General features: G+C 48.4%; 1 protein-coding gene across 1 annotated transcript in view; it reads left to right on the top strand.

The window, feature by feature from the left end:
- Positions 1 to 598: 598 nt before the first annotated feature.
- LOC104530668 (PH and SEC7 domain-containing protein 2) overlaps positions 599 to 14,502 on the top strand; it is a gene marked incomplete at its 3' end in the record, with an annotated part of 28,716 nt that continues 14,812 nt past the window's right edge. Inside the window, exons 1-3 of the mRNA XM_029086829.1 lie at positions 599 to 1,119; positions 7,203 to 7,691; positions 9,160 to 9,354. Of these exons, the coding sequence (XP_028942662.1) occupies positions 599 to 1,119; positions 7,203 to 7,691; positions 9,160 to 9,354 (1,205 nt within the window). The remainder of the gene's footprint in view (positions 1,120 to 7,202; positions 7,692 to 9,159; positions 9,355 to 14,502) is intronic.

The raw sequence follows: 14,502 nt of genomic DNA, 5'->3' as shown, positions 1-14,502 counted from the left end.
ATCACACAGGTTGGCACATCACGACTGCTTGGAAGTGTTTAAAAAAAATTTCATGCTCATCTCCTATTTCCCCTATTTCTGGCAGGCAGGAAGTACTTGGGAATAGCACCCCGATAGCCAGCCTGGGAAAAGCAGCTGTGCCACATTCCTGTTCCCAGCCCTGGGCAGCTCCTTGCTGCAGCTGGGGCAGCAACAGCCCACATGGCCCGAGTTCCCTGTGCTTCAGGCTGAAGCTGTCTGGGGGTTATGAAAAGAGCAGGAGAAGGTGAGTGCCCGGGCCCCTAATGGCTTAGGACAACAGCAGATTTTTCTCTCCAGATCTCAGTGTGCTGGGTAACAAGCACTAGTCTTTGCAAAAGCAGCAAACCCCAAGTATGGTCCTTCCTTGCTTTTATATTGAGGGGTCAAGAGGGGTTGGGGGCATTTTCCTGTGCTCTGCTTCAAACAGCTGCCCTTCTGAGCTGCTATTGACAAGTCTGTGCCTTTCTGACAGCCCTCAGAGGCGCTCATAAAATGGTTTCTTTTCTGTTGCAGGTAGTACCGAGCCTGAGCTGAGTGCGGGGAGGGAGCCCATAAGTGCTGGGAGAACAACCAGAATATGAGTCAGAACAGCCACTTTCCATGGTCTACCACAGACCGCCAAGAGCTTCACTCCTTGGGCTCACAGCCGGCCACACTGACCTGCAGCAATGGGGCCGAGCAGCTCAGACAGCTTCTGGAGCCTGCCAGTGGGACAGCCAGCCCCCAGGACGATGATCAACCCTCCCGAAGAGTTGAGGGGGAGCACGGGGGCCCAGGGGATGAACATCTGGAAGCAGCAGAGGAGCTGGGAGAGAAGCAGGGTGAGCAGGGGCTGGGGACAGACGCCAGCAGTGAGAGCGACCGCGAGGATGGGCCGGAGCTGGTGAACGGCGTGGACACAGAGCTGGCTGTGGGGCAGGAGGAGGAACCACTGCAGCAGCGGGACGGCTGTGTGCCCAGACAAAGCAGCATGGATTCTGGGGAGAGAGCCTCTCCCACCCAGGAGATACCTAGCGAGGTCCTCAGCAAGGAGCAGTGTTACAGCATCCTGGGCTCCTCAGAAGTTCTAAGTGCCCACGAGTCAGAGGAGCAGCTCGGGTGAGTGTGGAGCCATTGTAACGTCAGCTCAGTGCTGGTTTGCGTGTGTTGTTTCGCAAGCCTCCTTGGTTCAAGTTACTCTTCTCCGTGTGTAACTCATCAGTTTAAAAAGCTGCAGTTGCTGTCATGGCTGACTGTGGCTTTTCCCTCTTTTTCTTTCTGTGCTTCTTACACTGCTTTTCCCTGTTAACAAATGCAGAAAATCTGTGATTAGAGTCAGTGTCTGCCACAGAGTCACTAAAATGAAGGACAAGCTTTAGGGATCTCAAGAGTGCTGTGTGCTCATTGTGCTCACTTTGGGGGTGTCCCATTTGCAAGTTGGAGATTCAGCTGCAGCACTTATGGCAGAGTTACCCAAGATAACTTAGGACAAGTTTGACATCTGGGGGACAGTAAGGAGCAGGGCGTGTCCAGGAGCCTGGCATGCCCTGGAAGTCCCTGGGCTATCAGGTCACAGCTTTTCATCCAAACGACCATGCCATTAGTTTTTACTAGGGGGCAAGGCACTGAGATTTTCTCCCTACTGCACCTGTGGCAGGTGTTACCAGTGCCTGGGTGGCACAGGCGTAGCAGTGACAGACAAGAGACATGACTGTCACCATGTTCTCAAATGTCTGAGACAAACCAGTATGTGTGCAATGCCCCCTGGTCTGTGTGTCCCCTGTACTAGCAGCCTGTTTCCACAGGAGAACTCTCCAGGCTGGGGGACACTGACATCGGTGCGGTGTCCACAGATGATTTTATGCCTCTGCAAATGCCTGGACTACCTGGGGCTCTGCAGGTTGGGAGTTGAGGGAAAGGACAAGTCACTGGGACGAGGTGGGGTATTTCCCATGCCATCCCTGTCAGCAGAATGGATGCTTCCCTTTACCACTAGAAATCATCTAGGGGTCTGTATTGTAGCCAGCTGGGGTTTATGGCTGCTGTGAATCTCGTGGCCCTACCTACATAGCTACTGCAGCACAGGAGAGATGGTGCAAGCAGGAGGGGACTGGAGAGATCTCTAGTCTTGAACAGGCTCCCCTATAAAAAGCTGGTGGCTTGATTTACCCAAGACCCCCAGCAAGAGGGAGGAGCACCTTCTCAACAAGTACAGTTGAAGGTATTGAAGAGGAAGAGTGTCCAATGCAGGCTCTTGGTGTCCAGAGAGCTAGGGGAGTCCACCCCCAGGCATGTCCCATGAGCCCTATAAGCTATGGAGTCAGGTCTTACATGTCTGCAAGTCTCTCAGGTTGCAAGGGAATCATATTTGCTTGGTATGTGGCTCCCTGGCAGAGACTGTGAGTTCAAGATTAAGCTAAGGGCGGTCAGTGAATGCTACTACAGTCACTGGAAGTGCAATTATTTTAAGGTACTAGGGCATGAATGGGGAGAAGTGTCAGGCTGAGGATTTGGAGATGATGCAACCTGATTGGGCTCTTCATGTGCACTTCATGATCTTATGCTCTAAACATATTCACTTGGATAGCAAATAAATCTTTTGGGAAGATGAATCCACAAGGGACAAGTCACACACTTCAAAGGCAGAAGGACAGCTGGAAAACTTCAGGGACACATCTTAAATCTGGGAAATGACTTACTGCCTAGGGATAAGGTTATCTCACTGTGTTTTTGCTCCTTAGTACTTTGACCACCTATCTTTAAGCTAAATGGCAGAAACATGTGGCTGAGACAAACAGCGCGGAGCTGATTTTTCCTGACTGTAGCTGACTGTCTGGCTCTCCTAGATCAATGTAGGTCAGGAGTAACAAAGCTGACAGATGGACCGAGGCACCGAGAAGTCACTGCCATCCTGAATCACCTCAGAGTTTCCCCAGTTCTTTCTTTACTCCCCTTTCATATGTTGCTGTTTCTGTTATGGCTCATTCTGGATATAGCAGAACCTGAGGTTTCTCTGCTTAATGTTTTACCGATGAGCAGTCAACTATTTATTGCTGGGGAACAAATCACTTATCATCTGCATGTTGGTGCTCCTATGACGCATTTTGTCCCTGGGTCTTAAAGTGCTGTACAAGAAGGGGTTGAATCTTTGCTGAACCAATGGAGAATTAAAGGGGGAAAAGCCACCTAAGATCATTGACTCCATTGTGGATGTGGAGAAAGAAACCATGAATGAAAGAAACTACCCCACTGAAGGTAGATTAGTGTGTCTATGCAGGAAATGGTTGTTAAAAAAAGTCAAGGAAACAAAGCCAAAGCTTTAGTGCTTGTGCTGAAGTTTGCGTTAACTGAATCCCTTTTACCCCCTTTCTAGTTTATGCCTCGGCATCCATTGGCATGCCAGCACACCGTTTGTCAAAGCTTCATTTTCCGATCATTGTGGCTGTGTCACCTGGAGGTCTTTCACCTACCCAGAAACCCCCAACATTGGCCCTGCTTATCTCAGGGAGGTTGCAGCTCTGCAGTCAAACTGAGAGCTTCACCAGAGAATGATATTCTCTGATTTCAGCCCCATGAAATCATGCAAAAAAGGTCGAACCTGTTAATAACGGAATCCTCACCTTTGGCTTGTGAACGCACTTACTACCTGCAGGTTTGTGACTGCTGCCTTTGACCATATGTTTGTTCCCATGGCAACATATAGCTGTTGAGCAATTCGAATTCCATTAAATGAATCACAGAATCACAGAATGTTAGGGATTGGAAGGGACCTCAAAAGATCATCCAGTCCAATCCCCCTGCCGGAGCAGGAACCTAAATGAGATCACACAGGGAAGTTTCTGAGAAACTTTTCAGAAATCCTGCAATGCACAGGCAAGAAAGTCCTGATTTCCATCATGTCTTTCCCTGACAGGCCTCCCTGCTCCACCAACACAGAAAACTATGTTCTACTTTATTACAACTAATTAACCAGTGAGAAGTCAAATGTAAACAACTCTGCAAAAAATCCAGTATGGTTCAGCTGCAATAATAACCAAGTGCATTACTCTGCATGCCTTCCTGTACGCAATAAAACAGCATTTCAGAGATGACTGGGGAAAACAGCTCAGGCAATTAGATATAGTATTATTTCAGTATGCTTACAAAACCTTGTGATTACAATGCAAATAAATATATGGCTTCTTATTTAAGTAAAGCAATTTCCTTCCCTGCTGTGTAATAAGTATGCAGCCTCTCACGTTATGACTGTCTTTGATTGTTGTGGATACTTGGGGTGAGGAGATCCCTGTTTGCAGAGAACCTCCATTCCTGCAGGCTTGGGTCTTTAAACGCACTGGCTGTAGCAAATAAGGGTGATAACCTTGATGACTTCCCTATGTGAAGGGATGCTAGGTCCCATTTTACTGCCTGGAATTAGTGCTCATGTAAATGCTGAGTTCTTGCTGCCCATGCTGATGAGGACATGAGGTGCTGGAGGACAACCAGTTCATGTTGAGTATCACTGCTCAGGCATGGTGTATCCTGTACTGCCCATAAGAACAGACTGCTCCACAAAAAAAAAATGATGGTTCCCAGAGGGGTGTGTTATCATTGGTGGCAAGGTTGTGCATTCCCTAGCCCTTAGGGCCACTGTGTCCTGAAATGGCCAGCCATCTTCCACCCTGCCTGAGGCATTTTGGAGGGCTAGGGTTTCCAAGAATGGATGACACTATATCAGTATATGAAAGCTAGTAAATTCAGGGCCTTATTAACCTGCTCCCTGCTCAAAAGGCAGCCTTCCCTCCTTGCTACTTGCTTAGCTGTGCAGTGGAAATACAGGCAATTCCCTCCTGCCTTGAAAGAAGGGAGTATGCACCCCAGACCCTGTTAATGGCATGAGCAAACCTGGCTTCAGGGCTGCACTGAGCCTCTGCCCAGGCACTGCAGTGATGTTCAGGGGTCCATCTCCACCATGAAACCAAGGAGTCAGTGTTTGTTGGACAAAATGAACTGAATGTCCCTGGACCAGGGCATCTGTAAGCTGCACATAGCTGGGAGCTGGAAACATGTGTCTGGCTGTGGGGGCTGTCAGGCAGTGGTCACTTTGCTTTCCCTGTTCTCTGCTGTCTGCTGGTGGAGACAGAATACAAGGTTGTGTCTCTCTACCTCTCTTTACTTTTGCTATAAGAAATTCCATGGAGTGCAGTGTGTGCCTCAGTTTCCCCACCTAAAAAGACTGAGCTGTTTTGAAAAGTGCATTGACAAGTGTCCAGACTCTTAGGAGACACTTTCATGGCTCTGCCATGTCCATCTCACAAGTGCTTTCCTGCCTCTATGCTAGAGCCACTACATCCCAAAGTCCCTTTCCAATCTCTTCTCTGCCAGGTGATGTTCTGCAAGGGTGCAAGTGGGCTGTCACCGGCACCCAGTAGGAAACATGAGTAACAATAGCTGGATTTGGGCATGCACAGGTACAGCATCTCCTTAGCTGGCACAAGAAACTTGCTCATCCCTGATCCGCCCCCAGAATCATCTGAAGGAAATGTAGTCTGCTGCAAAGTGAGGCCATGTTTATTAGAAGAGACACTAGGCACAGCTATGATGCTGACACAGGGTTTCCAAAAGGAAACAACCATAGTGAGAAGGTGCAGTGGGTTGAACCCAACCAGCAGCTAAGCACCTATCCTTGCACTTGCTCAGCATCTTCCCCTGTGGGACAAGGAGAGAACCAGAAGAGTGAAAATGAGAAGTCTTGTGGGTCAAGATAAAAGCAGTTTAATATTTGAAGAAAAGAAAAAAAAAAAACCCAAACCACTAAGGGATGCAAAAGCAATCACTCACCACCTCCCACCAGCAGACCAACCACTCTCTGAGCAATGGCTACTTTGAAAAGACTAAACCTACTTTTTTTTTTTTTTTTTTTCCTGAGAATGACATTATATTGCATGGAATGTCCCTTTGGTCAACTCAGGTCAGCTGTTCCAACTGTGTCCCCTCCCACCCTCTTACCTGCCCCTAGCCTACTTGCTGAGGAGTAAAAAATGGAGAAAGCCTTGACTCTGTGCAGGCACATTCAGCAACAGATAAAACATCAGTGCATTATCAACACTGTTTTAGCACAAATCCAAACCACAGCACTGTATGTGCTGCTATGAAAAATGTTAACTCCATCACAGGTGGAGGAAAAGTAGCTTACCATTTCCCTGGCTTTCACCTGTATCACAACCTGAAATGCCTGGTTCTGACAAAGCAAACAACAGCAATATCTGCTGGAAGTGGGGAGGCAGGCTTCACCTGAGAAACATGGGGTATTTTTGGCAGGTCCTTACAGCCTGGTCTATTCCAGGAGGGACTGAACCCTCCCAGTTCTCCAGGGTTCCCAGCACAGTGGGTGCTAATGGATTTGACTCAGATGAATTCTCCCAGTGTGAGTTTGCATTGAGATGTACACTGGAATTACTGTCCCTACATTCAAAGCCAAACAGGGCTGGGATTGCTGAGGGCCATCCATACGTTCATAGAAGCTAGGCTTGTAGGTTCATGCATTTTGCAGCCTCCTGTCATGCCTGTAATGCTGTTTCTGAATCCCACAGGCTAGCTGCAAAGCGACATGGAGCCTCCACTGCCTGGATGTGTGTCCATTACCTTTTACATACCTCTCAGTGGAGAGAAAACTATTTGTAGGGTGTCTTGCACTTGTAGGCTGCCTCGTCTAAGAAAAAAGGCTTAAGTTGCAGCATATGAATTGTTCCCTAAAAGCTCCTGCTTTTTCTCTGCTATAAAAGGGATCAAGGACATTTTCTGCTAACATCCAAAGTTAGATAAAATGGCCTCAATCTTACAGATTTTCATGCTTTTGAAGTAGCCATAATTGGAGCATTTCAGCAGAGAGATAAGGTGCAGATTAAATGCATTCTGGCAGTGGATCCAGTAGCAGGCATTAGATGCAAATATCTCCAGTTCAGAGGTATGGCTTTTTACTGGGACATGACCAAGTTAAGGGTTGGCTGCGCCCCTGGGATTGCTAATCATAAAACTCTGCCTTTTTCAGCTCTAGAAGCTTATAATAGAACTGGGAATCAGGCAAGTTATACCACAGAAGAGTCCTGATGGCCTATAATCACAACTTCAATTTCTGCCTCTTCTCTTGCCTCCTAGCTTCAGGTTGAACAGTGCAAGCAATTACCTTGACAGTATTTTCTATATTTCCCCTTTTGGTCCAGGTTTGCTTCTGGAGATGCCAAGCTGAGCTGCAGTGAGGATGACAAGGAACATTTTCAATTCAAAGACATCAGGGATGGGTTCAGCTCAACCTTTGAGAAGATCATTGAGTCTGACCTTATGAAGGGTACATACTACAGCAGCTTGGACTCTTTGGATGTCCTCTCTCTCACAGACGAGACAGACAGCTGTGTCAGTTTTGAGGCTCCACTCACCCCATTGATCCAGCAGAGGGTGAAGGAAAGCCCGGAGCTCTTGGAGCAGAAACTGGTAACTCAGCAGAGAGAAACCCTTCACCACATGGCTGCTGATAAGCAAGAGCAGACAGCAGCCAAACCAGTAGTGAGGGATTTTGGGAGCCCTCTCAGGCACTCAATTACCAGCAGCAGGTCGGAGAATGTGCTGAGCCGATTGTCCTTGAAGAGTATCCCAAATGGATTCCATGTGGAAGGAGCAGAAGAAGATGCCACCAAGATCCTTAACTCCATCAGGTAAGGCAGGCTGGTAATTCCTTGGGCAAAGGGCTCCTTTTCTTACAGGGTCCCAGTCCAGGAGCAAGGCTCAGAGGATGATAGAGATGGAGCTGCTTTTTTTCCCTTGTGCTTCCTCTCATGTGTTGTCATGGCAGAGGGGTCAAACACCAACAGGAAAACCTTTCCTGCTCTACAGGGTAGCACTGAAGCTGGGGACCAAAGTCTCACAGCATTAAACCAGCCAGTCTCCAGCAGGCCTCTGACTGAGTCCTCCCTGTTCTCAAACCCAGGACCCAAAACTGCAGGTGAGCTGCAGGGTCCCGTAGAAGTCCTGTGAGCCCAAGAAAAGCCAAGGCTCAGCACTTGCCTCACGTTGTTTACGTCTGTTCACTTGTTCGCATTTGCTCTGGAGGGTGCCACCATTCATCTGTTTGCTCACAAATCCCATCTATTCTTATAGCAGGCAAAGCTGGGGGTCCTCTAAGCAGACAGTGCCTTGTCTGCCTGACATCTGCAAAAGCCCTTGGCAGGTTGGAGGCAGTTGGGCACACTCCCAAGTATGCTCTGAAGTGCAGGGAAGCCTCAAGGTTTCACTTAGGACTGGGTGACCTTGTAGAGACCACCCCAAAGGTTCTTCTGCAGGCAGTGAGATCAGCAGAGACTTCATTCTCTGGTACATCTCAGACCCAAACCATAATTCCTGGGAGGCATCAGCTCATCTGCAGGGCAGTTCCTTGCATGAGGAATCCAGGAGATGAGCAGCCAGGTCATGGGAGAGCTGGAGTAATGCCATATGTCCAGCTAGCTATCAGGCCTTTGATGAGTCACACTACCCAAAAACGTGCAAATAGGTGCCATAATGCCATAACTGGCCTCGGGCAAGAAAATAGAGAGATGCAGCCCCACCTGCCTGGTGCCAGTGGGGCTGCTCAATGTGTTGTGTGTGGAAACAGCTGGCCACCATGCTAGCCAGCAGCTGGGAGAGGAGCAGCCCACCTGCGACAGCAGGTCTGCTGTTATTCCCATTGGCATGGTTTATAGAAGTGCAATTTCTCATCCATTGGCATGGTTTATAGAAGTGCAATTTCTCATCCTTGCAAATAATCTGAACTGAAAAGCATACCATCTATCCCTAAGATTTCCTGACTGTCTAGAGCTCTGAAAGGGCTTGGTATCCCTTTCCATACCAGCAGAGAGAGAGGAAGCTTAAAAAGGTGTTGGGGTTGCTTGCTTTGCATGGATACATCTTCATTTCTCAGGAAGAAGTCACCTTCTCTTCAGTCTTTTTCTACAAATTTGAAATTGAACTGTACTATTTCATTTGACTTGAAATGAAAGAGGGTTTGTCCAATGTCCAGTTCACAACTGTGGTGTTGGTTTTTTCATATTTTTTGGTTAGGACAAGAAGAAATCAAAATGTGGTGTTTTCTGTGGGTTTCATCGAGTCACACTACTGCTGCTTGAATTGTTTCTTGTTTCTGTGTAGTGATGCCAGCTTGAAGGATGCACTGTCAGACTCTGACTCTGACATGGGCAGCACAGAGCAGCTTGACCAGGGCAGCACAGATACCTTGGCGAACGGCTGCAGGGCAGATAGCGAGGCTGCCAAGAGACTGGCTAAGCGCCTCTACAACCTCGAGGGGTTCAAGCGTTGTGATGTGGCACGCCAGCTTGGGAAAAAGTAAGTGGTGCTTTGGGTTGCAGCCAACACTATGAGGGGGTTAACTGAGATGGCAGCATTGAGCATGGCCAGCAGAAACACAGCCTTGGTGGGGAGGGTCTGAGGAAGCACTGGTCATGCTGGGAGGACAGGACAAAGGCAGGAAGGGGCAAGCTTGCTGTTACAAGGACTTACTGGATGGAGTCAGGGCTGGAGATCCTTGCAGTTGAAACTGGTCCAAATCCAATGCCCTTGCAATCCGAATCCTATAAGCTGCTTGCGTGTATTTGGCATTAACTGCCACAAGCTGCTGTCCACCAGAACCAAGAGCTTCCTGTGTTTGGTAAGGGCCCAGCAAGACCCCCCTAAAGCAATCCCCAGGGTTTGGAATCTAGACTTGGACCTGCACTGGGATCCCTGCCAATGCCCAGATTTTTTATGTCTGCACCCCAAAATTTTCTTGCTGCAGTGCCCCCTGACTCAGTCTGTAGATGGCATGAAGGGTTTGATGGAGAGCCAGGTACACACCAGAGGTTGAGGCACCTCAGCTGGTAGATTTGCCTGGGTAAGGCAGAAAGGAAAGAAAAAGTGTTTATTCCAAAGTGGGAGCATTACAGAGATTTCCAAGAGACAGAGTAACAGTAACGAGTGTAGCAGTAACAGGTTATTTTAGGATGCCGGTGGGTGTGAGGACATCAATCCTTCTGGATCAGATGTACTCTGTGTTGCTAGGGTTTTTTAAATGCCCCTGAAACATCTCACTCCAGTCAACAGGACACAACTGTCCCTCAGCAAATACCCAAGCTTTCAGTAGCAAGGATTGTCTGTGACTCCTATCTTAGTCCTGGGACAGAAGAGCCTGTGAATGATCTCCTAGACAGGCTCTTTGTATCACCTGGCATCATCCTTGTTCTCTTTTGCTATGGTTATTGTAGCAGGTGCATTACTGGTTGCTGCTGCCTCAGGTTTAGCATCCTTCTCCTTTCTTGCAAATTTTCCATGCCAGCTCAGCTTGGTGGATCTTTCAAGCAGTTGGTCTCTGGGGGTGCATCTGAGTGTGCCCCTTTGGTAGTTTCTGCAATCCTCACTCACACCTGCACTCCTCATACCTTGGAAAGCTGTTTGGTGATCCACAATGGAAATGGACACAGCTTTTAAAAGAAAACTTTTGTTTTGATCAGCTAGGGTTTTGACATCTGAATAATTTCCCAGCACAAGAACTGGATAGAGCTGCAGGCTCTTGGACCAAGCAGGTGGATTTGCAGAGCAGGAAAGGAAGAAGGATGAGGATAGGTGTGTTTTAAGTTGGTCTTGCTCACTTAAGACAATGTAAGACCAACCTACAGTGATGGGAGCAGGGCAAGTTTAAGTGATGTTTTCAGGCCAGCTCCATGTAGGAGGTGGACTGGCTAGGAGAGTTGTTCAAAAAGTAAAATCTCATTTTAAAACTTTTAAACTCATTTTAACCTTTTTTTCTTCTGTGAACATTAGCAAAAAAAAAAAAAACCCAAAACCAAACCAAAACCAATATCATTCATTATTGTCAAACAAGTAGAAAAGGTTTTATGAACAGGGAAGTGGAGGTTGGATATCTCCAAATAGTTTCTTTCCAAATGACACTATTCTGTGAAATTAACTTCAAATCCAGAAATTACCTTCATCTCTCTGAAGAGCACGTGTTTTAGCAACTGAACTCTCCATGGAAGATTCTTGTTCCTGGATTTGTCTGTGGCATCATCTCAGCTCCTTCACTACCCACAGTCACAGCTCACACATCTCTTGCTGGATGGAGGTTGAACTGTCTCAGCTGCCAGACCATGAGATGGTAGTGCCAGGCACTTCCGTGCAAGGTTTCACAAGAGAGCACGGTGCTCACAAAACCAGGCAGGCAGTGACAGAGCAGGCAGCAGAACACAGTTTCAGCATCGCAGTGCACTGAGAACTGGGGGTCTGTCAGAGTCCCATGGGCATTAGGGGATGGGCACACAGTGTATTTTCCTCCCCTGGAGATTAGGTGAAACTTCTTAAGGACAATATTTTACTAGCCAAACTTCTTAAGGACAATATTTTTTGACCGAGGTGACTGTGGCACAAAAAGAATCCTGGACAATATAGACTTAGCTCTGTAGGACAGTGAGATTCAGGTTGTAAAACACCACACACCTGTTCACATTCAGCCATGCAAGAATGAAATGGGGAGAAAAGACCAGGACTCCTGTGTTATCCCTGGAGTGGCTTGTGACCCAGACAGGTCAGTAAGCACTCTTGGTGCCTGGCCCTTCCCAAACCAGGCAGAGGGAGAAAGTGTCAAGCTGGAGTGTAAGGTGAGAAGAGGTCAGTAGAGGCTGGCTGTGTGGCAGGGTCATCAACCAGAGGATGCTGGACATGTCCCCATGGGAAACACCTTGCTGTTCTTGTGGGAATGTCTCTGTTGTGTCTGAGCTGCATGGTAGGAGTGTCACTTGTTCCTGCAGGAGGGGCTGGGACTGGCACAGAGAAGGCCAATTCTTGAATGAGAAAACCAGAGCAAGCACCTAAACCTACCTTAGTGTAGGTCATGGTCTTGCCCTGGCCAGTGTTGGAGCTCTGTGTCCCAGTTATGCCTGGGACACATTAACTGGCTTTGGAGCTCAGGGAGAAGAGTCCCATCAACGTTGCTGGGCCCCTCGCTAGACACAGGAGTTTCTTGCTTCATGAGGGCTGGCCTTCAGGTGTTCTGCAGCACTGTCTGGTTCCCTCCACAGAGCTGGCACTTCCTGCCTGGAGCTTTTCCAAGCAAAGAGGAACCAAGTGAGGCACGCAGAAAGGTGTGATGAGCACCCAGCCTCGGGACTGTTGGCACCACAGCAGCTGGCACAGACCACTTGTCCTGGGGGTCACAAATTCCCTATGGACTCCTGGCCTTCAGCAAGACCAGTGAGCTGAAGGACAGGCAACAAGGCCTGCTTACCTTCCTGGGCTGCCCTGATGGGAAAGTGGGGTGAAGGGGAGCTCCCACCCACCTTCATCATACCTGACTATAGGTCTAGTTAGGAATGTAAATTAGGATGTAGCTCCCAGTGTAGGCCATAGAGACATCTCAAGAGCAATTCAGCCCACTCAATATCTGTATTGAGCTATAGACCTGCCAAGTCTTTTGGCTTTAAGGAGCCTTGGGCAAGGTTCATCCTTCAAGCCCAGCTTGAGTTGAGTGGGGTCAGACACTGTTCTCCCCTGTTGATCACTGTGGTGCTGCAGTTGTTGCTGTGTGCCCAGTGCCTAGAACGTGCAAGCATATTCCTAGGAGACCTAGTAAATAGGTGCCCAAATAGAAGGAATCAGCCCTTTTCTTCTGGGAGACTACAACCGCATGTGTGAGGTGAGTCCTGACCTGTGGAAGGGAAAGCACTGGTTAGTTCCCACCACTGGCACAACCAGTGAATGAGGTCTTCTGCAGACTTAGAGCTGAGAAGATCCCAGGGGATGCCTGGGGCTTGCTTGGATCTGCTCATTCTTCACCACAGGGTGAAGATGTGGTGACATTTTCTTTCACAAATATGTGATGATCTTCTGCATCTCACATAATTTTGTTGTGAAGTTCTGGGACAAGTGGAGAAGTGTCCCTGGGAAGCTGGCAGGAATCTGCACACCAGTCATTGTGGCACTGTGTGGTGGGTTGACCCTGGCTGGATGCCAAGTGCCCACCAAAGGCACTCTATCACTCCCCTTCCTCAACTGGACAGAGGAGAAAAAATATAAAAGGTTTGTGGGTTGAGATAAGGACAGGGAGAGATCATTCACCAATTACTGTCATGGGCAAAACAGACTCAGGGAAATTAGTTTAATTTATTACCAATCAAATCAGAATAGGATAATAAAACACTTTCCTACTACCCCTCCCTTCTTTCCAGGTTTAACTTTTCTACCAATTTCTCTACCTCCTCCCCACCAGCAGCACAGGGGAAGGGGAAAGGAGATTACAGTCAGTTCATCAGACATTGTTTCTGCTGCTCCTTCCTCCTCAGAGGGAGGACTCCTCACACACTTCTGCTCCAGCCTGGGGTCCCTCTCACAGGAGACAGTCCTCCATGAACTTTTCCAACATGAGTCCTTCCCATGGGCTGCAGTTCTTTACACACTGCTCCAGCGTGGGTTATTTCCATGGTGTGCAGTCCTTCAGTGGTGTGCTGGATTGCTTCAGCATGAGTCCCCCACTGGGTCACAGCAAACCTGCTCCAGCATGGACTCCTCTCTCCATGGGGACGCAGGTCCTGCTGGGAGCCTGCTCCATTGTAGGCTTTCCACAGGGTCACAGCTTCCTTTAGGCATCTACCTGCTCCAGCTTGATGTCCTCCATGGGCTGCAGGTGGACATCTGCTCCACCATGTACTTCCAAGGGCTGCAGGGGAACAGCCTGCCTCACCATGGTCTTCACCACAGGCTGCAGGGGAATCTCTGCTCCAGTGCCTGCAGCACCTCCTCCATCCTCCTTCTTCACTGACCTTGGTGTCTGCAGAGTTGTTTCTCTCATATTCTCACTCCTCTCTCTGGCTGCAATTGTGCAGTTATTGTTTTTCCTTTCCCTTCTTAAATACTTTGTCACAGAAGTACTTCCACCATCACGGATTGACTCAGCTTTGGCCAGCAGCAGGTCCATCTTGAAGCCAGCTGGCATTGGCCCTGTTCGACACAGGGGAAGCTTCTGGTGACTTGTCACAGAAGCCACCCCTGTAGCCCCTCTGCTACCAAAACCTTGCCATGTGAATCCAATACACACTGCTTCAGACAGATTAACCCGGAGGGCCATGAGGGCATGAGGACATGTTCTTTCCCAGAGGTAGCAATCCCAAATCATAATATTGTTTTATGAGTGGGAGGCCTTGTGGCTTCATATGGCTTTGAAACAGTCTCTTGCACAAATTCCAGCACCAATACTTATGCCTTGCCTCTCAAAACTTAGCCTGGGCCTCTCCCCTGGAGCTGACACGCTGCTCTGCCTGGTCCCACTGCATGTCGTGCTTCTGAACACCATCAATGTCAGAGGCTTTACAGCATCCACCTCACCGCAGAAGATGAAACAATGCTCTAGGAAAAAGCAAGAAGTTCTGCCTCTAACATGTCCCAGGGTGAAATTGAATGTGCAATACTTAGCAATACGCTTTTCATTTTGTAGGGAGAAGGAAAAGGAAT

This window comes from Antrostomus carolinensis, unplaced genomic scaffold (assembly GCF_000700745.2).
Source record: "Antrostomus carolinensis isolate BGI_N321 unplaced genomic scaffold, ASM70074v2 scaffold12279, whole genome shotgun sequence".
In the NCBI taxonomy this organism is placed as follows: Eukaryota; Metazoa; Chordata; class Aves; order Caprimulgiformes; family Caprimulgidae; genus Antrostomus; species Antrostomus carolinensis.
This window is presented reverse-complemented; position numbering and strand designations above follow the sequence as displayed.